This window comes from Typopeltis vanoorti, chromosome 10 (assembly GCF_054136105.1).
Source record: "Typopeltis vanoorti isolate ZY-2024b chromosome 10, IOZ_Tvanoo_1.0, whole genome shotgun sequence".
Classification (NCBI taxonomy): domain Eukaryota; kingdom Metazoa; phylum Arthropoda; class Arachnida; order Uropygi; family Thelyphonidae; genus Typopeltis; species Typopeltis vanoorti.
Window position 1 is genome coordinate 19,362,340 of NC_143558.1, and position 24,734 is coordinate 19,387,073.

Here is a 24,734-nt window from a genome sequence, read left to right on the forward strand (position 1 = left end):
TCTCAAGTGTACTTGCATGAATCTTACCAGTAACACTCAGTAAGGAAATACCTCTAATTCTCATATTCAGCTTTATTTCCCTTTTTATAGATGGGTACTATGAGGGCTCTGTTCCAATCATCTGGAATTTGACCCTTTGACTGGGCCTTTTGAATTATGCAATGCAGCCAATTAAAACTTTTACATATTTGAGCATTTCTGGTTGAATTTCACCTACTCCAGCTGCCTTTCCACATTTCAGGTTTTTGATGACTTTTTCTACTTCAAGTATAGATAGGTATTCCTGACTGCATCCTTTTTGGGAGTTTTTTACCACCATGCTGACACTGCTTGTTTTATTTAGCAGTCTTTCAAAGTAATTATTCCAAGCATCTACAATATCTTCACTTTTCATGTCACCTTTATCATCTCAGATTCCTTTTACAGTACTTTTTTCCTCCATTTCTAAGCTTTTTTTCAATAGCCTCCAGAATATTTTGCCATTTTCCTGATATTTATTTTCTGTGTTCTTACCAAAGTCTTCCCACGACTTGTTTAGCTACTTTTACACAGTGTTTCGCTTTCTTACATTTTCTCTTTATTCTCTGAGCACAAGCTGTCTTACTTGCCTGGAACTTTTGATATGCTTTCTTCTTTTTCTTGAACTTCCAGTCCATCATGGAGTTTTGATTTTTCTATCCATAGACATTATTAGAAAATTATGTAATAATGTCTGTCTAGCAATCAATGTCTTCTTCAGGGTTTGGTTCTTGTTTTCAAACTCCTACATTTTTTCTTCAATAATGTTTGTGTGTCTAGTTCACCTCTGAAAGCTGCTTAACTTTGATTCGTTTTAAAACTTTCTTTTCAATATGAAATTCAAATTTTATCCTGCTCAAAACTAAATAGTGATCATTTCCTATTTCAAATCTTCTGTATACTCTTGAACCAGTGAAAAAACATCACTGTCAACAATAAGTATCACTTTCAGCGACACTTTTCTTATTTCTTGCATCTTCTCTCCATGTGAATTTGTGCACATTTTTATGTTGGAACATGGTATTAATCTAGGTCCTGAACAGAAATCTAGCAGGCATTTACCATTATTATTAGCTTTTCACCCAATTTTCCCAAAACATTCCTGTATGTTGTAATCATTTCCTACTCCTACTCTGCTGTTTAGATCTCCAACAAGGACTAACTTTTCCTTTTTCATTGTGTCATCTACCTTCTCTAATGCCTTAAAAATTCCTCCATTTCTTTCTTGTAGAACCTTCTCTGGGACCATAAGCACATATAAGTCTTATTGTCCAGTTCACCATTCTGATTCTTGTTCACATCACTCAACTTGATATTGCCTGCCATTCAAGAAGATTATTCCCATATTTATTGAGTACTATAGCTACTTCTTTTTTTCCCTGATTGTAATTGCCCGAATTTAACATTTTGTATTTTTTCCTTAGAAAGATCTCATCTGTTTCGGTCACACCTATTTTGTCGATCTGGTGCAGTATGGCGCAAAAAAATAAATAAATAAAACAAAATACTGAATAACTACTAATATAATGTGTGTACTGAAGGGTATCAAAGTTCAGTACTTTTTTTTTTTTGTGCCATACAGCATTTATCCAATTCTTCAGCTAGTTCCATTTCTTTTCCATTGATGCTTCTTACATTGATAGTACCAATCATGAACTCTGCCGATTTTGAGTTGGGATGTGTTCCAGGATTGGTTCCATGATAAAAACAACATGGGACTTGTTTAACAATTCGACACCCCAGCTGGCATGAAATTATGTCATGTTGTACCATCATTTTACGTTCTGGTTTAATCTCATAAGAATACAAATTGGTTGGCTAAATCCCAAATTGCCAGTCCATCCTCATTCATTCAGTACATGGGTAGATACCTAACAGGATGCACCATGAAAAGGTGAGGATTGGAGATTAGGTCAGAAGCCATGGTTGGTTTTCCACATTCCTTAAAAAGGCTACATGAAGGTCTCCTCCCAGTTATACAGCTTTAGCTCCAAAAATTAAGTTGATTTGTATCATAAATTTAAATTTTCAAGATTTAAAGCTCACTCATAATTAAATCAAGTCTGATTTTGAGTTGTAAATTATATGTACATGCATGATGTGTGCTTTATACATTTTAAGCTGAGAAAGTTTAATGTTAAGAAACTTTGACATTTTGTGCATTTATAGAAATAGAAAACTGAAATATTTGCAGTAAGGTTTTTTTTTTTTTTTTAGGTTCAGTCTGTGCATTTCTTACATTTTTACGTTAGTTATTATATTTATTATCACATTAACCACCTTACCGGCCGTTATGGATCAAATACGCATACGCTTCGTATCCATCATATATTTCATTGTTATAACAATGGTATTACAATTTTAATAAGCACTTCGCATCCATGATAACGTGAACGTCTATAGACGTCTTGGCCGGTAGCGTGGTTAATAGGAAGTAAGACAACCGTAAATGATATAAGTGATATGATGGAATATTATCATACATTCTCTACTCATAATATTAGTTAAAATTATATCAAATAACCATTGAATGCTAAAGCAGTTAAAATAAGAGAAGCACTCTTGAAATGTAGATATATTCATTCGTTACCTGTTTACAAATTTACTGAAGTTTCATATATACTTTTTTTTTATAGTGTGTCTCCAATTATGAGGAATAACCGTTTTCGTAGGGATCCTAGGCAGCTGGATGAAGATGAAGAAATGTGGTTTAATGAAGAGGAAGATGATATGGAAGATGGTGAACCCATAAGTGACTCACTCAATAAAAAATTAGATGATGAATTTGATCAAATTGGAAAAATTCTTGACAAACGAGGTAAGAGCATTATAGTTTGTACCATTTTGAAGATACTGTCACCCAAAAAAAAAAAATTTTTTTTTTTTCACTAAGAGTATTTTCTTGATAGGTATGTCTTATATACATATCAAAGAAGCAGTCTTATATATTCATATGTTTCTAAACATGAATTTATGCATCTCTTTATGATGAAATATTGCACTAATAATAATTAATCACTGACCAGAGCAGAAATTCAAATTTCTACCATTACTATAGCCCAGACCTTTTCTCTGAAATTTTCCAGAACTGTTCCCTAAAATAGCATTTATTCCTTAACCTCTGCTCTTAGATTAAATCCTGATTTCTGAGAAGTCTCACTCAATTGTATTTAGTAAATATTTTTTAATTACTAAAAAAAAAATTGCACATATAAATGTGATGATTTCATATTTTTCAAGAATACCTTGGATAGCACTGTAAGACAGCCTGTGCATAAAAACAGATTTCAGTGAATAAATTTCTGCCATGTGTAGAGCTAGATTAACAGAAAATGGTTGTTTGCATTTGTACCCAGTGTGATGAAGCATAGTATTTTTTCTCCATTCCATTTTCAAGTAATTTCCCAACTATTTGTCTTATTCAGCTCATAATTGGTCTGTATCCAACTTCTTATTCATCTTTGCCAAGTTTCTCTTCTAATGAACTTAAGAGATTCTCCAGAACTCCAGTGAGGCCAAGTCCAGGCTATAGAGCAAATGTTTCACTTCTTCAAATCAGATGAAGACTTTTATATCAGTGACATAAAAATCTGTTTTATATCCTCTTTTTGGATTGGAGATATCACAGTGGATTTGTTAGTTACTGAATGCCTCTTGTACATTATGTTGACTTTCTTTCAAATATCTCTGGATGATGTTAACCTGTCTGAGTTGGTTTTAAATAAAGATGTATTTTTTGTTTTAGAAATATTTCATATTTTACACCTGTGATGTATCATTTCTTTTAACAGAAAATTAAAATGCCATGAAAAGTCAAACCTTTAGATTGAATATGCAGAAATGGACAGTTTGATTTGATATTTCACAGGCAGTCATAATTACAGAACTAATTCAGTAACACTATTTTTTGTTTTTATGACTTTATAAAAATAAAATACAAAACTGGAATTACTTATAGAATGCATTTATTTTGTATGATTTTTTTTTTCCTCTCTCCCCTCATTCAGGTCGTGATTCTGAAGGAAAAGAGAATGTTAAAACAGTGCCCAACAGGCCATTTTCTCCCGTGATGAACAATAGGCGGAGTAATAGTCCAAACACTGCCCAGCCTTTAAGTCCTGCAGTAGAAGTAAAGTCACCGGCATTGACAAGAAAAGTAAATTTCTGTTATTAGCGTTATTCATTTTGATCATTTAGTGTGCTCACATACACAATAAAGTCTTTCTAGTGGTAATGCTCAGAATATCATGAAAATGTACTAATACTCTCAAATGACTTATATAATCAATCTAGATAACTTTCATATATATATAACATATACTATAGAATTACTACATAACAGAAGGATGCATGTTATACACTAGCATAAAATCATTGTCTTAGTGGCCTTGATCCCAAGAGAAATCAGAATGATATCTCATATATTTTGCAGCATGTAGACAGTTTATCTACATCCTTCACTTATATGGAAGCCTGGTTGGTTGATCATCTCATCTTCCTTTTACCTTGCAGTGTCGAGGGTTTATTAATCATCAGACCTCAAACCATTCACAGGATAAGGTGGTCAGCCCTACGCCCGGGTGTATCCTATGTCCTGTAGTGTTGAGTTCTCAAGGCCAGTTTGCTTGCTTTGCAGGATCAAAAACCTCAGGATAAACTGGGGAAAAAACCTTAATGTCCACGCCCATGCCCAGCTAACTTGGCTATGGCTGGGGAATATTCTTCAGCTCCTCATGTCACCGATGGGAATCGAACCTAGGACACTCCTTCCCCAGGCATATGGTTGTGAAGCGCACAGCCACGGCTAACAGTGCGGACCTGGTTGGTTGAGTGGTTAACATATCTGCTCTTCGATCATTAGGCTGCAGGCCCAAATCCTGCCATGGGCTTGGATGTTTGTAATTATCTTTAGGTATATGATGAATTTCATTGCCCAGTGTGAGACTACCTTGCTGCTTATTGGAGGCTTGAAAAAAGTCCCATGCTTGGTCTCTAGAACATGGTTTCTATAGTATGTGAAAATTAAAATTTAAAAAATCCAAAAAAAATTATCAAATGAATTTAAAAAATAAAACAATCCATTCATGGTACTGATGTACTATAGGCTTACAACCTTTTGTGAATTGGAGTCTCCTTAAAAAAAATAGATGTACCTTCACAAAAAAAAAAATAAAATGGGAGGTAGAGTCAAATATGATGACCTGGGAAGGTTGTGTAATAGGATAAAATTCTACCTGCATTGTACAATAGAATTTGATATTTTGCTGTTAAATTAACATGTCATTTGTAAAAATAGATACTAAAATGTTAATATCTAGAGTGGAATCACTTTAAAGGGAAAAGAAAAACATTAATCTGCACCAGAATTGCATATGAAGTGAGTAATATATAACTATTTCAAAATTTGATACAAAGTAACAGATTTGCAAATATAACTTTTCTGTATTTAAGGGTCAAAGCTGTATAAGTGAGAGGAGACCTCCACGTAGCCTTTAAAGGAATGCGGAGAACCAACCAGGACTTCTGAACTAATGTCCAATCCTCACCTCGTGGTGCACCCTGTTGGGTATCTACTTTGATACTGAATGAACGAGGATGGGCTGGCAATTTGGGATTTAGCCAATCAAATTGTATTCTTATTGGTTAAATCAAAATAAAAAAATGATCGTACAACATGACAAAATTTCATGCTGGCTGGGGCATTGCCCGGTTAAACAAGGCCCCTGTTGTTTTCGCCAGGGAACCAGGGCGAACAGCAAAAAGTCAGCTACTGGAACAAATCTGAAAACAAACCCCAACTCAACATCAGCAGATTTAAAGATCGGTACTATCAACGTAAGAAGCCTGAATGGCAAAGAAATGGAGCTAGCTGAGGAATTAGATAAGTACCAGATCGACATAATAGGGGTGACTGAAACAAAAAAGACCAAAACTGGTGAGATCTTTCTGAGCAATAAATACAAAATGTTATATTCAGGCAATGACAATCAAGGAAAAGAAGGAGTAGCCATAATATTCAACACAAAATACGAGGCTAATCTTCTTGAATGGCAGTCGGTCTCAAGTACAGTAATGTGGGCAAATATGAGAATGGGGAACTGGACAATGAGACTTATTTGTGCCTATGGTCCCACAGAAGGTTCTACTAAAGTAGAAGTGGAGGAATTTTTTGAAGCTTTAGAAAAAGCAACTGACACAATGAAAAAGGAAAAGTTAGTCCTTGTTGGGGATCTAAATAGCAGAGTAGGAAATGATTGTGAGACATACAAAAATATTTTAGGAAAATTTGGAGAAAAGAGCAAAGCTAATAATAATGGCAAATATTTGTTGGATTTCTGCTCAGGACATGGACTGGTTATTACTAACACCATGTTCCAACATAAAAATGTGCACAAATTCACATGGAGAGAAGAGGCTAGAAATAAGAAAAGTCTCATTGACTATGTTATTGTTGATAGTGATGTTTTCTCCCTGGTGCAGGACACCAGAGTGTACAGAGGATTTGAAATTGGAAGTGATCACTATTTAGTCTTGAGCAGGATAAAATTGAATTTCATATTGAAAAGAATAACATGTAAGAAAGTTTTAAAGCGAATAAAAGTTGAGCAGCTCTCAGATGTAAACTGTAGACTAAAATACAGAAATATTATTGAAGAAAAAATGAAAGAGTTTGAGAACAGAAATCAAACCTTGGAGATTCAGTGGCAAGCCTTGAAGAAAGCCCTGATTGATTCAGCTAGAGAGGCATGTGGTGAAGTTGTCTGCAAGGATAGAAAAATTAGAATCCATGATGGACACAGGAAGTTAAAGAGGCATTGAAGGAAAAGAAGAAAGCATATCAAAAGTTCCTGGCAAATAAGTCAGCTTGTGCTCTTAGAGACAAATGCAAGAATGCTAAACACTGTAAAATTAGCTAAACAAAAGTCATGGGAAGACTTTGGCAAGAATATAGAAAATAATTATCAAGAAGGTGGCAAAATATTCTGGAAGTTGTTGAAGAAGCTTAGGAATGGAGGAAAGAGTGCTGTAAAAGGAGTTAGAGATGATAAATGTGACATGAAAACGGGAGAAAAAGATATCCTTGAAGTATGGAGTAATTACTTTGATAAACTGCTAAATGAAACAAGCAGAGTGGCAAAAAACAATGACCAGGCATGCAGTCAGGAATACATATCCATACTTGAAGTAGAAAAAGCCATCAAAGGCTTGAAATGTGGAAAGGCAGCAGGAGTAGATGATATTTGACCAGAAATGCTGAAGTATGATGGTATAAGAGTCTTACAGTGGCTGCACTGCATAGTTCAGAAAGCCTGGACAAAGGGACGAATTCCCAATGATTGGAGTAGAGCTCTCATAGTACCCATATATAAAAAGGGAAATAAAACTGAATGTGAGAATTACAGAAGTATTTCCCTGCTAAGTGTTCCTGGCAAGATCTATGCAAGTATACTTGAGAAACGATTGAGAAGAATTGTGGAAGAACAAGCTGGATTCAGGCCAAATAGAGGCTGTCAGGATCAGATCTTCACTTTATGACAAATAAGATAAAGCATGGGAATATAACAAAGATCTGTATTTAAGTTTTGCCGATTTGGAAAAGGCATATGACAAGGTGCCAAGAGAGAAGTTATTCAATACTCTACAGTTATATGGTGTCAATGGGACATTATATAAAGCAATACTTAGTCTTTATTTGAGCTGTAAGTCAGCAGTTAGAATTGAAGGAAGTACAGGATGATGGTTTAATGGTAAATCTGGTGTGAGACAAGATGTACATTATCCCCTCTGTTATTCATTATCTATATGGATCACATTATGAAGGAAAGTGGTATTAAACATGATATCAAAATTGGAGATGTTAATGTCAGCTCTTTGCTTTATGCAGATGATGTTATACTTCTAAATAAATTTGCTACAAGTCTGCAAAATTCTATGACTAAATTGAATAACTGTTGTAATAGATATGGTATGAAGGTCAGCAAGAAAAAGACAATGAAAATAGGCAGTATCATTGAAAATATCAACTGTATTGTGAATGGAGAACCTGTGGAACAAGTAAAACATTTCAGCTACTTAGGCACAATTTTTAGTGAAGATGGTAAACTAAATATAGAAATAGACAACAGAATCAGCAAAGCTGGTATGGTGGGAAGTCAATTGAATAAATTCTTATGGAATAAGAGAGAAATTAGTCGGAACACTAAATTAGCTGTATACAAGACAGTGTTCAAACAAGTTTTAACTTATAGATCTGAGAACTGGATCAGAAGTAAAACACTTGACCAAAGACTAGAGACCGCAGATATGAGAGTCCTGAGAAAGATTAGAGGTATCATCAATGGCAATATCATATTAAAAACGAGGATATTAGGAAAAAACTTGACATTGTCGGCATCCAGGAATGCGTTAGCAGAGCTAATCTCAGGTGGTATGGTCACTTAAATAGAATGAGAGAGAAAAGATTAGCAAAACAAGTGTTCTCTGCCAGGTTGATAGGAAAACGACCCAGAGGAAGACCAAGATATAGGTGGATTGATACGGTACAAATTGCATTAGACGATAGAAATATAAGATCTGATAATGTTGGATTCTTGACAAGTAACAGACTGATTTGGAAGAAAATTGTAGATAGGAAGTTAGTAATGATGTGATTTTTTCATGTAGTACTATCATATCCTGTACACCCCTTAAGGGTACATGCAGGAATTTGATGATGATGATGTACAAGATGCTCAGGTGGAATAATGGCAGAACCAAACAGAAATTTGAGGACTGATTCTTTAGTTGATTTTAAGCAAAGATTATGACAACATCAATCTAATTCTGGACTCTTTTTTGAAATTTGGCTGCTTGTTGATATACAGTGGAACCTCGGTTGTCTAACGACTCTGATCTCGAACAAATTGGTTCCCGAACAGACAAACTGAGAACTGCGGGCTGAGATGTTAGGCTGGAGGGCATCAGTTACGCAGCAGCATCTGCTCAGTGTGAACACCTGCTTGAATTTGCAGTGCGTTTTCTTGATTTTCTTTGTGTTTTGTTGTTTTTCTGTAAATTACAACTCTCCTCCGTATAGTTAAAGTGAAGTTAAATTTTCGTCTATTTTATCTATTCATTGTGTTTATTCTTTTTGTGTAAGATTTTATACATTTTCATTGATTTTGTATACGATTTTATACTTGAAGTACTGTTTGAAAGGTTTAAATAAGCAATCATCTGGAGTTCGGGAATGGATTAATCCATTTTACATTAATTCTTATGGGAAAATGATTTCAGTTTTCGAACAAATCGGTTCCCGAACAGCCTTCAGGAATGAATTATGTTCGACAACCGAGATTCCACTGTATATATTAAATGAATCACCAAGCTAACCCTTTGAACTAAGAAATACCTATAAATAGATAATTACCATTATTTTGCCCTTTTGTCCAAATTTTCCCATTGTGTCTATATATGTCAAGGTTAATTTCCTGCTCTGTATGTTTAAGTGTACAACAAGAATGAGCCTCTCGGATTTCCTCTGTTTCTTCTCTACTAGAACCTTCTTTGGTATCATAGTACAAGTGTAAATCTCATAGAGTTTTTAATCTATCTGCATCGTTCTACTGGAAATTGCCTAACATTCAAACATCTTCACGTTTAGTGTTGAATACCATTGCTCTTCCTTCCTTTCCCTAATCACTACTTTCACCCCATTTTTTGCCTTGTTAACACCAGTTATATTAACATGGTACTTCTGTAATTCCTCTACTCTACTAGAACCTTCTTTGGTATCATCTTCTCATCTCATCTTCCTTATACCCTCTTTTACCTTGCGGCGTCGAGGGTCCATTGATCATCGGACCTCACTCCGTTTACAGGATAAGGTGGTCAGCCCTATGCCCCGGTGTATCCTATGGCCTGTAGTGTTGAGTTCTCAAGGCCAGTTTGCCTGCTTTGCGGGATGAAAAACCCCAGAATAAACTGGGGGAAAAACCCTGCTGTTCACGCCCAAGACTGGCTAACTTGGCTATGGCTGAGGAAGATCCTTCAGCTCCTCACGTCACCGACGGGAATCGAACCTAGGACACTCCTTCCCCAGGAATATGGTTGCGAAGTGCATAGCCACTAGGCTAACCGCGCGGACCCTGTTTGGTATCATAGTACAAGTAAATCTTATGTTTTTTTTATTTTTCCCTTTAAATCTGTCTGCATCACTCTACTAGAAATTGCCTATAATTCAAACATCTTCATTTTTAGTGTTAATAATTTAGCTATTCATTCCTTTTCATAATGACTACTTCTCACCATATTTTTTGTCATGTTAACACCAGTTATATCAACATGGTACGTCTGTAATTCCTCTACTAGCTTTACCCTCTTTTCTACTGATGATTATGGTAAAAACATTAGGGACTTTGTTTAACCGGATAACTCCCCGGCAAGCTTAACATTTGATTATGTTGTATCATCTTTGTGCATGATTTAAGCTAAATAGAATATAAATTTTTGAGTCATAAACTACCAGCCCATCTTAGTTGGTTCAATATCTGGCTGGTTATACCTAGTAATCGATTACACCATGGTAGCTGAGGATTGGACATTGGGTCAGAACCTCCACTAAGTCCTTTCCATTTCTTATGAGACGTGGAGTCTCTCCCACTGATCTAGCATTGCAACCAACCCCATTTATGTGGGATTTTTAAATGATAAATACAGTTTGTAATGAAACATCTAATACAGGGGGCTGATATTCAGTTTTGGAGATCTCTTGATTCTCTTTTAATTTGTGAGGGGTGTTAATCTTTTCATTCTAGTAGAATTATACCAGTTTGCTGATGTTTAATATGAGGTCCAGTATTGTATTTTTGACTTCAGTAGCTTTGGTTATTGTTTTTACAGTGCTATATTTTAAAGTGTGGTATTTTTAGTGCCTGATGTTTCTTATAGACTGAGTAAAAAAAGTAAGCTACCTGGAAGCCTCTTTGGCTGAAATATATGGAAAAAGTAAACATGGTTATTTTGCTATTTTAAAGAAGAAATTTAATTCTAGGACTAAACTGGTTCATGTGCATTAAAAGTAAGGAAGCAGTTTATTTTGCAGATTATGTATTTCAGAGGCATATTTTGGATAAATTGAATAATTGTTTAATTTCCATCTACTTTTGATGGAGATTAAACTAATTTTATTATTAATTTGACTTTCACTATAATAAACAGTTATATCAAGTTCACCCATTGCATCAATCTACCAAAAACTTTTTTAAATAACGAAACCTGTGGTGCGTTCATAATTAGAAGAAAAAACACACGTATAAACCACAGTGAAAATTATTTAATTGTAAATATTTCATCCTAAGTATCTTAGGACATCATCAGTACAGTATTTAAACATAAATTAGGAATAACATACAGTTAGGGCGCATGATTACAATAGAATCTCATGAAAAACGTGCATAACGTGCTAAAGTAGTACAAAAAAAAAAAAAAACATTAATTATTTAACAGTTTTGTATGATAATTTCCCATACTTTAGGAATAGTAAGAACGTCGTTGTGGTTTAGGTTTGGTCTGTGTAGTAGGGCTTCAGAACTTTCTTTGTATAAACGTTCATGTTTAAATATAGATCTATGTAAAAGTTTAGCCTTTTCCCAATGGATCCTATGGTTTGGATTTTCAATTCCGTGTTGAGAGAGGCCAGATTTCTGCGGTTTAAGAAGACGAATGTGGTCTTGATGTTCCGAGATGCGTTTCTGAACAGACCTACCTGTCTGTCCAAAGTAAGATAATTTGCATGAGCATGGAATCTCATAAACACCAGGTAACATCAAGGGTGAGAATTTGTCCTTAGGAGAAGGTAATAAGTTGTAAATTTGGTTGATAGGTTTGTAAGTAGTGGCAAAATTGTATTTCTTCATAATTTTAGAAAGACGTTCTGAGATGCCTTGAAATACCACTGTGGTTCTTGATATACCAATTCATATGACCGAAAAATTAATTTACTTCTTCGAGATCATAATACTTACTCCAAATTGGATTTTGATCCTACGAATCGTCAACTCAGAAAATTAAATAAGCTACTTAATGAAACTTCCTCCTTAGATGAAGAAACAATCAAAAAAACTTAAGACATACCATGCAAGACCTCCTAGAATTTATGGCTTACCTAAGCTACATAAAACTAATGTTCCACTTAGACCTGTTGTAGACTGTATCGGCTGTCCAACGTACAAGTTATCAAGATTCTTATCTAACCTTCTCCGCCCTCACATAGGCCACTCAGTCTCTTCAATCAAAAATTCTACTGAATTTCACACAAAAATTAAAGACATTCAACTATCAAAAACTGACTTGTTAATCAGCTTCGACATTGTCTCCCTCTTCACTAACATTCCCCATAAAGAAACAATAGAATTACTAACTCAAAAATTTCCGTCTGATATAGTTGAATTGTTCAAGTTTGTTATTGCATCAGGTTACTTCACCTGGAAAGGTCAAATTTACAAGCAAGAGGAAGGAACAGCAATGGGATCTCCTTTATCACCAAACCTAGCAAATTTGTTTCTAGAACACCTTGAGGAAAAAATATTCACTTTTGAACCCAAACCAAAAATTTGGCTAAGATATGTCGATGACGTATTTGCAGTATGGAATCATCCCGAACCTGAATTACAACTGTTTCTAGATAAAATTAACCTCCTTCATCATCGCATCAACTTTACGTTAGAAAAAGAATCTCCACAGGGTATCTCTTTTTTGGATTTACACATCAAAAGAAAAGCAGACGGTTCCATCGCCACTTCCGTCTTTCGCAAGCCTACATTCTCAGGTCGCTACATTCACAATTCTTCTGCTCATCATCCATCTCAGAAATCTGGCATTATTAAATCACTAGTTTCCAGAGCACACAAATTCTGCTCCTCTGAAGAATCTTTAAACCAGGAATTAGAAGTTATCAAAAATACAGCCATCCTAAATGGATATAATCCCAAAACAACTCAAAAAATCATCAGTCACTTCTGCATACATCAAACCAGACAGGAAGAAGTGCATAGGATTCCCATACCTTACGTTAAAGGCATCTCAGAACGTCTTTCTAAAATTATGAAGAAATACAATTTTGCCACTACTTACAAACCTATCAACCAAATTTACAACTTATTACCTTCTCCTAAGGACAAATTCTCACCCTTGATGTTACCTGGTGTTTATGAGATTCCATGCTCATGCAAATTATCTTACTTTGGGCAGACAGGTAGGTCTGTTCAGAAACGCATCTCGGAACATCAAGACCACATTCGTCTTCTTAAACCGCAGAAATCTGGCCTCTCTCAACACGGAATTGAAAATCCAAACCATAGGATCCATTGGGAAAAGGCTAAACTTTTACATAGATCTATATTTAAACATGAACGTTTATACAAAGAAAGTTCTGAAGCCCTACTACACAGACCAAACCTAAACCGCAACGACGTTCTTACTATTCCTAAAGTATGGGAAATTATCATACAAAACTGTGTTAAATAATTAACGTTTTTTTTTTTTTTTTTTTTTTTTTTTTTTGTACTACTTTAGCACGTTTTCATGAGATTCTATTGTAATCATGCGCCCTAACTGTATGTTATTCCTAATTTATGTTTAAATACTGTACTGATGATGTCCTAAGATACTTAGGATGAAATATTTACAATTAAATAATTTTCACTGTGGTTTATACGTGTGTTTTTTCTTCTAATCTACCAAAAAGTTCCACCAAAGTCTCAAAGGTACAATGTTATAGTAAAATAATTTACTATAACAAACTATTCCTAAGTCCCAGCAAGTCTGATACAATCAGAGTCATCTATATATGTATCCCATTATGTTTTAAAGAACTATTTATAAATAATGTATGTATATCAAATCCATTATAACACAACTCACTCACTATAATAAACAGTTTGAAAAGTCTCAACCAAAGTCCTATAAGCATAATGCTGTTCTAAAGGAAATTCATTCTAGCAATAAATTTGCTATAGTAAAAAAGTTGCAAATACATAATATTAGCATTAATTGGGAAAATTAATGAAATATCCATTAGTGTAACTTTTATTATTTATCTGTATCTAAATATTAAGTAAAAACTATTTCAATGTGTAATATAATGTGAACTACTTTTGTTCTAAGTGCATTTTGCCATTTGATTTAAAAATCTGCAACTTTAAATGTCATAATTATTGTGTAAATATTTATACTAATTTGTTTTTTAATTTTTGTAGGGTGGTCTAGTAGATTATCCTGATGAAGATTCAGAGGAAGAGGAAGAAGAGGATGACACATCCAGTCTGCCTGCTTCCAAACGCCCACGGTTAACTTCATAGCATTGTAAATTGTGGCCATTTACATGGTGAACACTGTGGTACAGCCTAATGGTATGGAGTATCTAATGAAGCTGAAGACGTTGCAACATGTCATACCCAGTAATGGCTGTCCCTTGATAAGGCACCTGTTGCGTGTGTGTGCCATCTGCCAGCTTGTGCCTGATTTAGTGGTCTCCTGTAAATGAAATTAGTGGGGCCAAAGGCAATTTTGTGGTGACACCTAGTTCATCACAAGACTGTTTGTATAATACAAACTTGAAACTATGATCACCATTTTTTTACTCAGGTGCTGGTTCAACAAGGGAAGAACTTTCTGCATTTGCCATACACATGAAATGTGTATAGTTGGGGGACCCAGAAACTTTGTTCCTAATGTGTTTCATTTATTTTACTGATCTCGAGCATGTCAGAAAGGTGACTATCATTCTGACAAGCAGTATTATTTGTGTGCACGGAATTAACATCCTGGGTTTTCATGAACTATGTAAGGAAATTAATTTTAACACCGTGGTATGCATCCTGCAAGGAAGCTCATGTTATCCATATTACACTTTAGTAGCTGTTAATAGCTGCATTGAAGTCTGCCTACGTCTGTGGACACACACATACATAATCACACAATTTTATTTTATTTCTTCACTTCAACCTTCTTATTTGAAGATATAGGATGAGGACTGATCACTGTAGGATAGATTCTTCATTGCATATTCTAAAATTAAAATTTTGTTGTGCTAAGAGATTTCAGTGCAATGTCACCCTTTCCATTGTATAGAGGGAAGGAAGAAAGAGCTGGGACTTCAGAATGTGCAGAGTGAGGAATTTTCTGTATACCATTGTAAAAAAATGAAAATTTGTTCTACATATTTTTCTTTTATCCTTATGTATGTATGTATTATGTATGTATGTATGTTTGCATGTATGCATGCATGCATTTTATGTATGTGTGCATGTGAATGTGGATGTGAAAATGAGCAAAATATGAGGTGGGAAAGTGCTACCTCTCATAACTAAAATTTATTAGCCATGTCTTGTACACATTTGCAGGGAAATCTTACGCTATCTATAAAACTCAGCAAGATATTATTTTTATACACTACCCTACTGACTATAAATCTTCACTCTTCAACAGGGCAGAAAAATGATTCTGTTGCCAATCTTTTGTATGCACATGTGTATGTAGTCATAAGAACAGATCAGTGGAGCTCGCCAAGGAGATTGTAAAGAAAGGCTTTGATCCCTTTGTAGAACCAGACCCAGAGATTCTTAAATCATTTAACTCACTGGTTTCCATATTCATTATCTTCAACCCACTCAATAAGAAAAAAGAAAAGAAAAAATTGTCACTTTTAACATTTCAAATGATCATAAATATGAAACCCTTCATAAATGATCATGTCAGGTTTTGTAAAGTGAAAATATTGCCTAAAAGCAAATTCATAGTCCCAATGCTCTTAGAATGTATTGTCACGTTCAGGCATAGGGTTATTTGTGTATGTAGAATATTATCCATGGTGTTGTTCTTTTTATTAAAATAAAACTGGTTGTTTGACTAATGTAACAGGTAGACTGTGACATAAATGTGTGACACAACAGTGCCATGCGTCATTATTCTTGATGTTGTACTGTTGTTTGTTCTTCCACTATTGTCATGATTTTATAAGACAAAATATAAACGAGATGTCAATAGTAAAGCACAATATAATAAAACCTTGAAAGCTAACATACTGTTGTTTACATAATATTAATTTATTGATTTTCTATATTCAAGTTAAGAGAACCTGTTTTGTATTTTTAATTCCCTGTGATATCTTCAAGGAATCTGCTTGTTTATCCAAAATGATAGGTGGAATGCATATACACCTTTAAGCATTACGTTTATGTTTCCACTTGGTTACAATAAGCATTGTAAAGATATAGAGCTGAATATCAGTTTTGATATTTGTGGATTGTCATGGTTGGTAGGGGAGAGTATCGGGTGTATTTTAACAACAACAGGGGGGGGGGGAATCAAATATATTCATGATAAACTTAGTTTTTTTTTTTTTCTGAACATTTATAATGCCATTATTTTATTTCATTGGATATTTATTTTTGTTGGTATGGTTCACCTGTACATACATTTTTATTTGCATCTTGGTAAAATTCCACTTAAAAATTTGAGTACTTTTTGCATTTTAATCTGATATTACTATTTTCATACATGTTCAATACTTAGAAATTTCATTGAAAACAGTGATACAAGACAAGTGAATATTCTTATCCTCTTACATTGCATTAATTCCGATGTATTTCCTTATGATCGCATAAACACGTGACATTCATATTTCATGTTTGTGCTTATTATTTTTTTAAGTGACTCCTCATCCACAAGATATATATATATAAAAACAAACCTATAATACATTAATGTGGAAAGGCTAAGAATATTTTTATTTTTTACGTAGTGCAAAAACCCTACTCTAGAGACCAAACATGGAACTTTTCGAACTACCTCAGACCTACAGTAAATGGGATGGTGATCTAATGCCAGGCAATGCATCTCTCACCTAAGGACACTGAGAACCATCAATATCCATGGCAGGATTTAAACTCACTGGCTATTGGTTGGAGAGTGGATACACTAACCACTCAGCCAAATAGGCTGGCAATATATCACACTTCTAAAGAATTGGTGGCTTTTGGCAAGCAATGCCAAAGTCAAGAAAATTTCTGGCAAATGTGATGGTTGACAACAGTGATATCAATCTTCCCATCTTTTCTAAGTATCTTCACAAGAGTCATCAATTATAATTTTTTGGAAGTGATACATTGCTTGTCAAATCTGGTGCCAGCAATGCACCATCTAAGGTCTTTTGTGGAGGACGGACAAATGTCAAAGCAAGTAGCAATCTAAAAGTGGTATTAAATTCTTCAATTGTTGTTCTTCAATGCTAGTTCTCTAGCATTTGCTGTGGATGTTCCACAGTTGATCATTATCATCAGTGGGACGGTCTGGGTTTTGAACTCCTGGAGACTTTCTAATATTACATGTTGCCAGCCTGGTTGACCAAATAGATATCATTTCTTCTATCCAGTTAACAGACTATGGGTTCAAATCCCATCAATTAAAATGAATAAAGGAAGGAGGAGGAGGGAGGACTTGCAAAAATTCTACCAATAAAGAGTTTTATGCTTATGTTTGATTTTCAAGTCTTTTGGTTATGTTTGATTGCTTTCATCTGCATAGCGAAGTGTAGTTCTATGTGTAAACATAAATCAAGAAGGAAAGATGCTTTTGTCAGTACAAAAGTGGAACATACAACTTAACAGAAAAAATAATTCAACAAGGCATCATAACAGCTTAATAAAGTAACCGATAGTCAATAAATTCTTAAAGGTAAAAACAAAGTAGGGAGGGTTAGCAGATTAAAGTTTTTTTTCCTCATAAGTGAGATAAACATAGGCTATTAGCTTTTTCTATGAAGAATTTTTATTCTTCCATGGGACTGCGATTAATAGAGAAGGCATGTTCTGCAAAACCAGATTGTTGAGGTTCATTATACTTTGTGAAACATGCCATATCCACTAATATAGGCTTCCATGGAAGAACATAAAAATTCTGTTCCCACGGCTTTATAAAGCTGTGAAGCATATCATCTGAAACTTGAACATGGCTGATGGCCTATGTTTATCTCTCCCTATGGAAAATATTACTACTTCGATCTACTAATCTGTCCTAGTTTTTTTTAACTCTAGGAATTTGTTGACCATTTGTTTCCCTTTTAAAGCTGTTGTGACACTTCACTGATTACTGGACATTGAATTAGATCTTTATTGCATCTACATCCACAATATACTAGGTGTTCACTAGACATCCTCTTAATTGACTCAAATTTGACAGAAGAAGAGGACTTCTGGATCTATTTTTTTAACCTGTCCCATGTGTTCTCAGTGGGGTTCAGATCCAGGCTTTGTGGTGACCACAGAAGTCACTGTCATGCTCGCTGAACAATTCTTGTATGATGTACAGTAGCATTGCCTTGCAGGATGAACTTGGTCAGCAACGATGTTCAGATATTCCTTGGAGGGCACCCAACCTTCCAGCAATATCAGGGGACCTGTTCCATACCAACAGAACATGTTCCATAACATGACAACAACTTTCGAACCTTCAGTTTTGTTTACAAGGTATGCTTGGTTCATTGCTTCATGGGTCTCCTGCCTACCGTTAGTACACAAGGTGTACCGTGACTCGTTGCACCACATGACTTTTTTCCAGTCCTCCTAGTGTCCATTCATAGTATTTTTGACACCAACTATAGGCATATGACTACCAATACTGATCCTCTTCAATTCTCTGTGTATGTATAATTTAGTGAGATATGAGTCAGAAAAACCGCCTTCATTAAATGCTTTTGTCGATTGCTACCCACAGAAAGTTCTGTTTGTCTGTACAAGCCTTCTCAGATGATGGCAATCTCATTCCTAACCATTTAAGGACCAGTTACACCTCTTAGATAAGCAATGTGGGCTATTTTTCCACTGATTAAACACCTGGGGTATCTCACTTTTTGAGAACCCAGTCAGCTCTGATGTTGACAAAATCATGGCTCCAGCCAAATGGTCACCCACAATCTTTTAATTTATCACTTTTTTTTTTTTTATCAAACTGAGAATGATCCATTGTTTTTCCCATTGTGATCAACTATTGATGATTGCTGACCAGCAGCATTATTAAATAGCTGCTTAGGAAACATGGTGACCAAGTATTTTGCATATATGATGCATAAGTGACGTTTACATCTACATAAAGGTTTCTAATTCGGTAGCAGATATGTGTACTGATAATGCCTGTGATACGTAGGCTTCTGCATTCTTTATTCATTTTAATTGTCTGGTTACATCCCTATCTTGAAAAGGATAATGCCACCAATATCATGAATGAATGTGAATCTTCTCTAGAAACTAAACATGGAACTTTTTCAAGCCACTTCAGACCAACATTAAGCAGCGATTTCCAGATTATCTCACTCTTGACCTACCCATGGCATTGAAGTACTATAAGTTTATAGCCTTTCATGGATGGGATTTACATTATCTCTAATAGTGTAGAGATTTTAAAAAATTGAATTATCTTCTTTTATGCATATATTTTGTGCAGGTTGATAAAATAAATGTGGAATGTTTTAAGTTTCAGTGCTTGGTGCATTCCAGATTATACGTTTAATTTTTTTACCAGAAATTAACACTTAATCTGCACTGTGATTGTTGTCTTTTATTATTTTGCAGTTTTATTACCCCATAATGTTCGTTTAGAAAATACTCGCACTTTCAGTACTTCCATGCGTTTGTCCTTCGCAAATTGATAACCTTAACTTTGGCCAGCTTTTTTCAAAACATCTTATTTTCAATCATATGGATACTCCTAATTAGGTAGCTCAAGGTGTGAAACCAGTGAGGGAGGGATCCAGAATATCCATGTTTAAGTACCTTAAATTTCTTTTAATTTTCCAAAAATAGATTTTTTTTTTTGCCCTTCTGAGTCTGAAATTGATCCAAGATATCACCAACATTGCCCTTCCAGTTTGTAATTATTGAGGAAAATTTGTCTTTTGAAAATTCTGTAGAATGTTCTAGTGAGCATATATGCATAAAAAAATCCACATTTCTTACTGAACAAAAGGAATTTAAAAAAAAAATTATATTGGTAATCTGAACTGGAAAAAAATTGGTTCTTAAAAATATAAATTCATTCATTATTACTATGCAGTGTATAAATACCATGATGCAAAGTCCCTACTATTTAGTATTTATATATACAGTATATACTGTTGGACATATATGCACAAAAGAAAATACATTCATAGCCTACATTTCTTAACAAAAGAATTTTTAAAAAGTTATATTGGTGAGTTGAACTGGATTTTAAAAACATCTCCATAAGTTGCACTATTACTAAGCAATGCATAAATAACAAGATTCAAAGTCCTTAGTATTTATGTTCAGTAACTGCTCAGTTACACAACCACACTGGGGTAGCAGTTTGCCAGTCAATAAGTGATGGCAGTTACTTGATGCTTCCTAAAGTATTTGAATCCACTAATGCATCAATATTTGCATAGATGCTTTTTCAGTATGCCAGGTTTGCATGCTTCACAACTCAAAAATTTATCGGTTTCATGTAAACGTGTTGGGATTTATGTCTGTTAGCTGCACGTTTTCTCTGGTTAGTTTGCCTTGCTTTTGGAATGAATTTCTAGGTAGAAAGCTCATTTGCTTTCATTTGGAAAGTGCTTGGCAATCCTACAAGAAATTTCTGATTCTTTCCCAGAAGCCATTTCCAGTTGAGATACAGAAGCTTTTCAAATCGATATGTATATATATACTTTCGAGTTTGAAACAAAATGTGATGGCATTTCAGTCACCACCAGTAGCCAGGCATAGCTAAAGATTGGAAAACAAGCACTGCCATCTCTTGGTACCTAATAGGATATGTTATTGCTTTCCTGAGTTTCTGGTAGGAGGGAAAAAAAAAAAACTTGTCTTTTCCAGAGATTGAAGTATTGCACAAAATTCTTGGGAACTGGTCAAAGAAAGGCTTAGAAAAAGTTCCTGTGGTCAGCAGGAACTTTTTCTAAGCCTTCTTTGAAGTTAAGTGTATCTTGTGGCAGCTTCCACTGAGCTACACAGCCCATAAACAAAAAAAAATGTGTTTTGTATGAGTTCTGTATTCAAGATTTAAATATAAAATGATTATAAAATTAATACTCTATTTAAAGCTCACTTGTGAAAACTAAAATTGCAGAATTTCTAATCTAATAGAATAATGCTATTCCAGAAGAAAAATTCTGGTGTTTTCTCTCTCTCTCTCCATATGTTACAATGTTTTTTTCAGGTATTTAAAAAAATATATATATATAAATTGATGTTCCATTTGTTGTTCTATAAATATCAAAAGAATTGATTTTGATTTATTATTAATAAGAGGAAATAATGATGGCAACGAAGCCTAGTGATGACAGAGCACTCTGAACAGTCAACTGGCACTGACAATCCAACAGTGCTATCAAAGGTAACAGCCATATACTAGACATCACAGCCACCAAAAAAGGACTTCTCTGCAGTTTTTTTGCAGCTGGTCTGATAATGTAAAATTGAATCGACATAAACATCTTGTGATCCTGAACCAGCATTTTTTCTGTTTGCTGTACCCCCTTTCAATACAACTTCAATTTAGGAAAATTCACTGAAATCCTGGAGCAGCACCTTGTTGCTGTCAAAATTTTCTTTGATCAAATCAATTGAAACTAAACCAGAACAGATCCATGATCAGTGGCTTGAAAAATCATTTTCCACTGATACTAGCCAGTTCAATAAGCACACCACATCTGTGTGCTTATTACTTCTCCCAATGAGCAACATCCACCTAGTCATTCCAACCAAGAGTTGTCTGGCTTGCTACATAGGATGACCTCTGCCACTAATATGCCTCATTCCCTTGGTTGAATAATTGCCTTCCAGCACAAGTATATGCATTGAAAATGCACCAGAAGTAATCCTAACCAATATGGAAGCATATATTTCCCATTCCCCCAAGTAACCCTTGGTTCTCCAAAAGATGCTTTGAGGTTCTACAAATGAAGAGAGGCAACTGCCTATCATCAAGACCACTTTCCATTGCAGCTGCAAGAAAATCAATGCATCATGTTATAGCAGTGGGTGATGGTGCAATAGATGGCTCTATTGCATCATCACCCACAGAAAAACATCTCTTGGCATTATACTTTTTCCTCCAATATGATTTTGGTAACTGCGCCTTTCCAAACACTAAATATCTTGGTCTGACTTTCCATCAGAAATGTCCTGTCTAAATGATACCAATCCCAGTCCATACACTATTTCCCCCAATTGTATGCTGTCTTATTCCATTGGTATCTACCCTACACCTTGAAAATTAGCCCACATACAACCCATTCCTAAGAAGGGTGATAATTCCTTACCACTGAACTTTCTCACGTTATCTCCAAAGTAATAGAACCATCAACACTCCAATTGATTGAAGGTACTCTGGTAATGAACAATCACTATGGATTCTGCCAATGCCAAACAACAGAAATCTGCTCATCTATATATATATATATATATTACACATACAGGAATACCTCGATTATCGCGGTAACAATAACCGCGATAATCGGGATAAATAATAGGTGATCATTGCGGAGGATTTTTCAAATCTGTTAATTAAATTTTACATATCAAGTAAAAAAGAAATGTTAAGTAAAAAATGAAGGTTTATTTAGAAAAAAGATTATTCTTTAATCTTTATTTATATATAAGAAGTACATACAATTATTCTTTCTTGGATAAAAATTGGTGCAGAGTTGTCTGGTGGAATTTTTGCTTCGTATATTCGTATATATAAAACTCGGGAGCAACGGATGGAATTTTCTAATTCCTGACGAACTTTCAGTGATCGCTCGAGATTAGGATCGCCGTTCAAGATTTTTTTCTTCAACATTTTCAGCAATTCTAAACGTCTTTAAGGGTAAATTCCTTCGGTGCCAAGTCAATTTGTTCGTCATTATCGGTTTGAGCATCGTAAACACGTTCTCTCGCGAGGTTAAGTCTTCATCATCCAGCTCCTTATCATGTGACTGAAGCAGGTCCTGAACATCACCTTTTTCAATTTCTTTTAGTCCTAGATTGAAGCCAAGCTTAGTTATGTCATTGATAACACGGGTTACTTCATTTTCAAATCCTTTAAAATCATTTGCACAATGAGGAATAATCTTTTGCCACAAAGCTCTCAGGTTGCAAGACGTTACTTCACTCCATGCTTCCTTGACATTCTCAATGCAATTTTTGATATTGAATGCCTTCCAGAATTCTGTCAAAGTCATAGCTTCTTTTTCTGCAGTCTTTTCTATTGCTTGTGAAAAAGTTCTTCGTAGGTAATATGCCTTAAAGGATGCAATTACACCTTGATCCATTGGCTGGATGATGGAAGTGGTATTAGGTGGTAAATAAATAACTTTTCATTTTCGCACAAATCATTCAGTGCTGTTGGATGGCTAGGTACATTATCTAATATCAACAAGATTTAATGACTTGCAGTACCTTTCAGCTTCAGGACAAAAACAGTTTTTAAACCAATCCTCAAGAATAGTTTTCGTCATCCAAGCTTGTCTATTGAATCTCCAATGAACAGGGAGAAAATTTTTATCTAAACTTTTAACCGGCGAGGATTTTGTGAACGATAAAGAGGCTTCATCTTGTAATCTCCAGAAGCATTGCCACATAGTAAAAGTGTTACACGCTCCTTCGAAACCTTGTAGCCAGGCTGTGATTTTTCATTTTTTGCTGAAAATGTTTTAGTGGGCATTTTTTCCATAATAAGCCTCTTTCGTCAGCATTAAATATCTGATCATAGGTATAATTTCCTTCTTCAGTGATCTGTTGCAATTCACCAGGAAAAACTAGCTGCTGCTTTTTCATCGGCACTTGCAATTTCACCTTGTACACGAACACTATGAATGCTCGATCGCTTTTTGAACCGATCAAACCACCCTGAACTTGCAGAGAAAGTTTCTTCCACTACTGATGCTGAATCATTTTCGCTTTTTAAAGTTTCAAACAAATTCAATGCTTTTGTTTTTATAGTCATTTGACTAAGAGGAATTCTCTTTTGGTTACAATCTTCTATCCGCACTGGCAATAGCGTTTCCATTTCAATCATAAGATGGCTTCTGTTTCTCGTAGTTTTGGACACAGACGAGGTCGATGCACTTTGTCCTAGTTGCTTATAGTTTGCAGCGTGGTCTAAAATATGGCTAACAATTGATTCATTTAGACCGTACTCTCTTGCAATTTTGGCTTTGGTTATGCCTGCTTCATACTTATTTATCATATGCAACTTATCTTCTAAGCCGATCACTCTACGTTTCTTCTTGATAGCTGTAGACATGAAATCATTCTTGTTTTTTTTAGCATTCATTGTAGGGGTAAATAAGAAGAGAAATTAATATCCACATGTACTTCAGGCAAGAGCGGATAGTTACTGGTAAGTGGTGAAAAGGCGCCGTCGGAAAAAACGAAGCGGTACAAGAGAGTGATAAGTGGAGAGCGGCGACTCGAACTGGTTGCATATTTTGTGGGCTACATCTCGCGGCCGCGATAATTCGATTTTGGAGCGCAATAATTGGAATTTTGCCAAATTTCTCCATGGTATTCCTGTATATACTGTATATCATCCACCACTGGATAAGTACCATGGAGAAATTTGGCAAGTCTCGAGTGGTTGTACTTGTATATATCCAAGGCTTTCAATTTGGTCTGGCACAATGGTTTATTAACTCAAGCACTATGATTTCCGTTCTGTGACTCCTGCAGCTGGAT

General features: G+C 35.0%; 1 protein-coding gene across 3 annotated transcripts in view; it reads left to right on the forward strand.

The window, feature by feature from the left end:
* The window catches only part of flfl (serine/threonine-protein phosphatase 4 regulatory subunit 3 flfl), a 229,579-nt gene extending 213,612 nt beyond the window's left edge, over window positions 1-15,967 (forward strand). For all 3 annotated transcript variants that reach the window (XM_090399682.1, XM_090399684.1, XM_090399683.1), the window contains 3 exons: window positions 2,655-2,836; window positions 4,026-4,174; window positions 14,256-15,967. In XM_090399682.1, coding sequence (XP_090255808.1) covers window positions 2,655-2,836; window positions 4,026-4,174; window positions 14,256-14,357 — 433 coding nt within the window. In that variant the 3' untranslated portion in view covers window positions 14,358-15,967. The remainder of the gene's footprint in view (window positions 1-2,654; window positions 2,837-4,025; window positions 4,175-14,255) is intronic.
* Window positions 15,968-24,734: the final 8,767 nt, after the last annotated feature.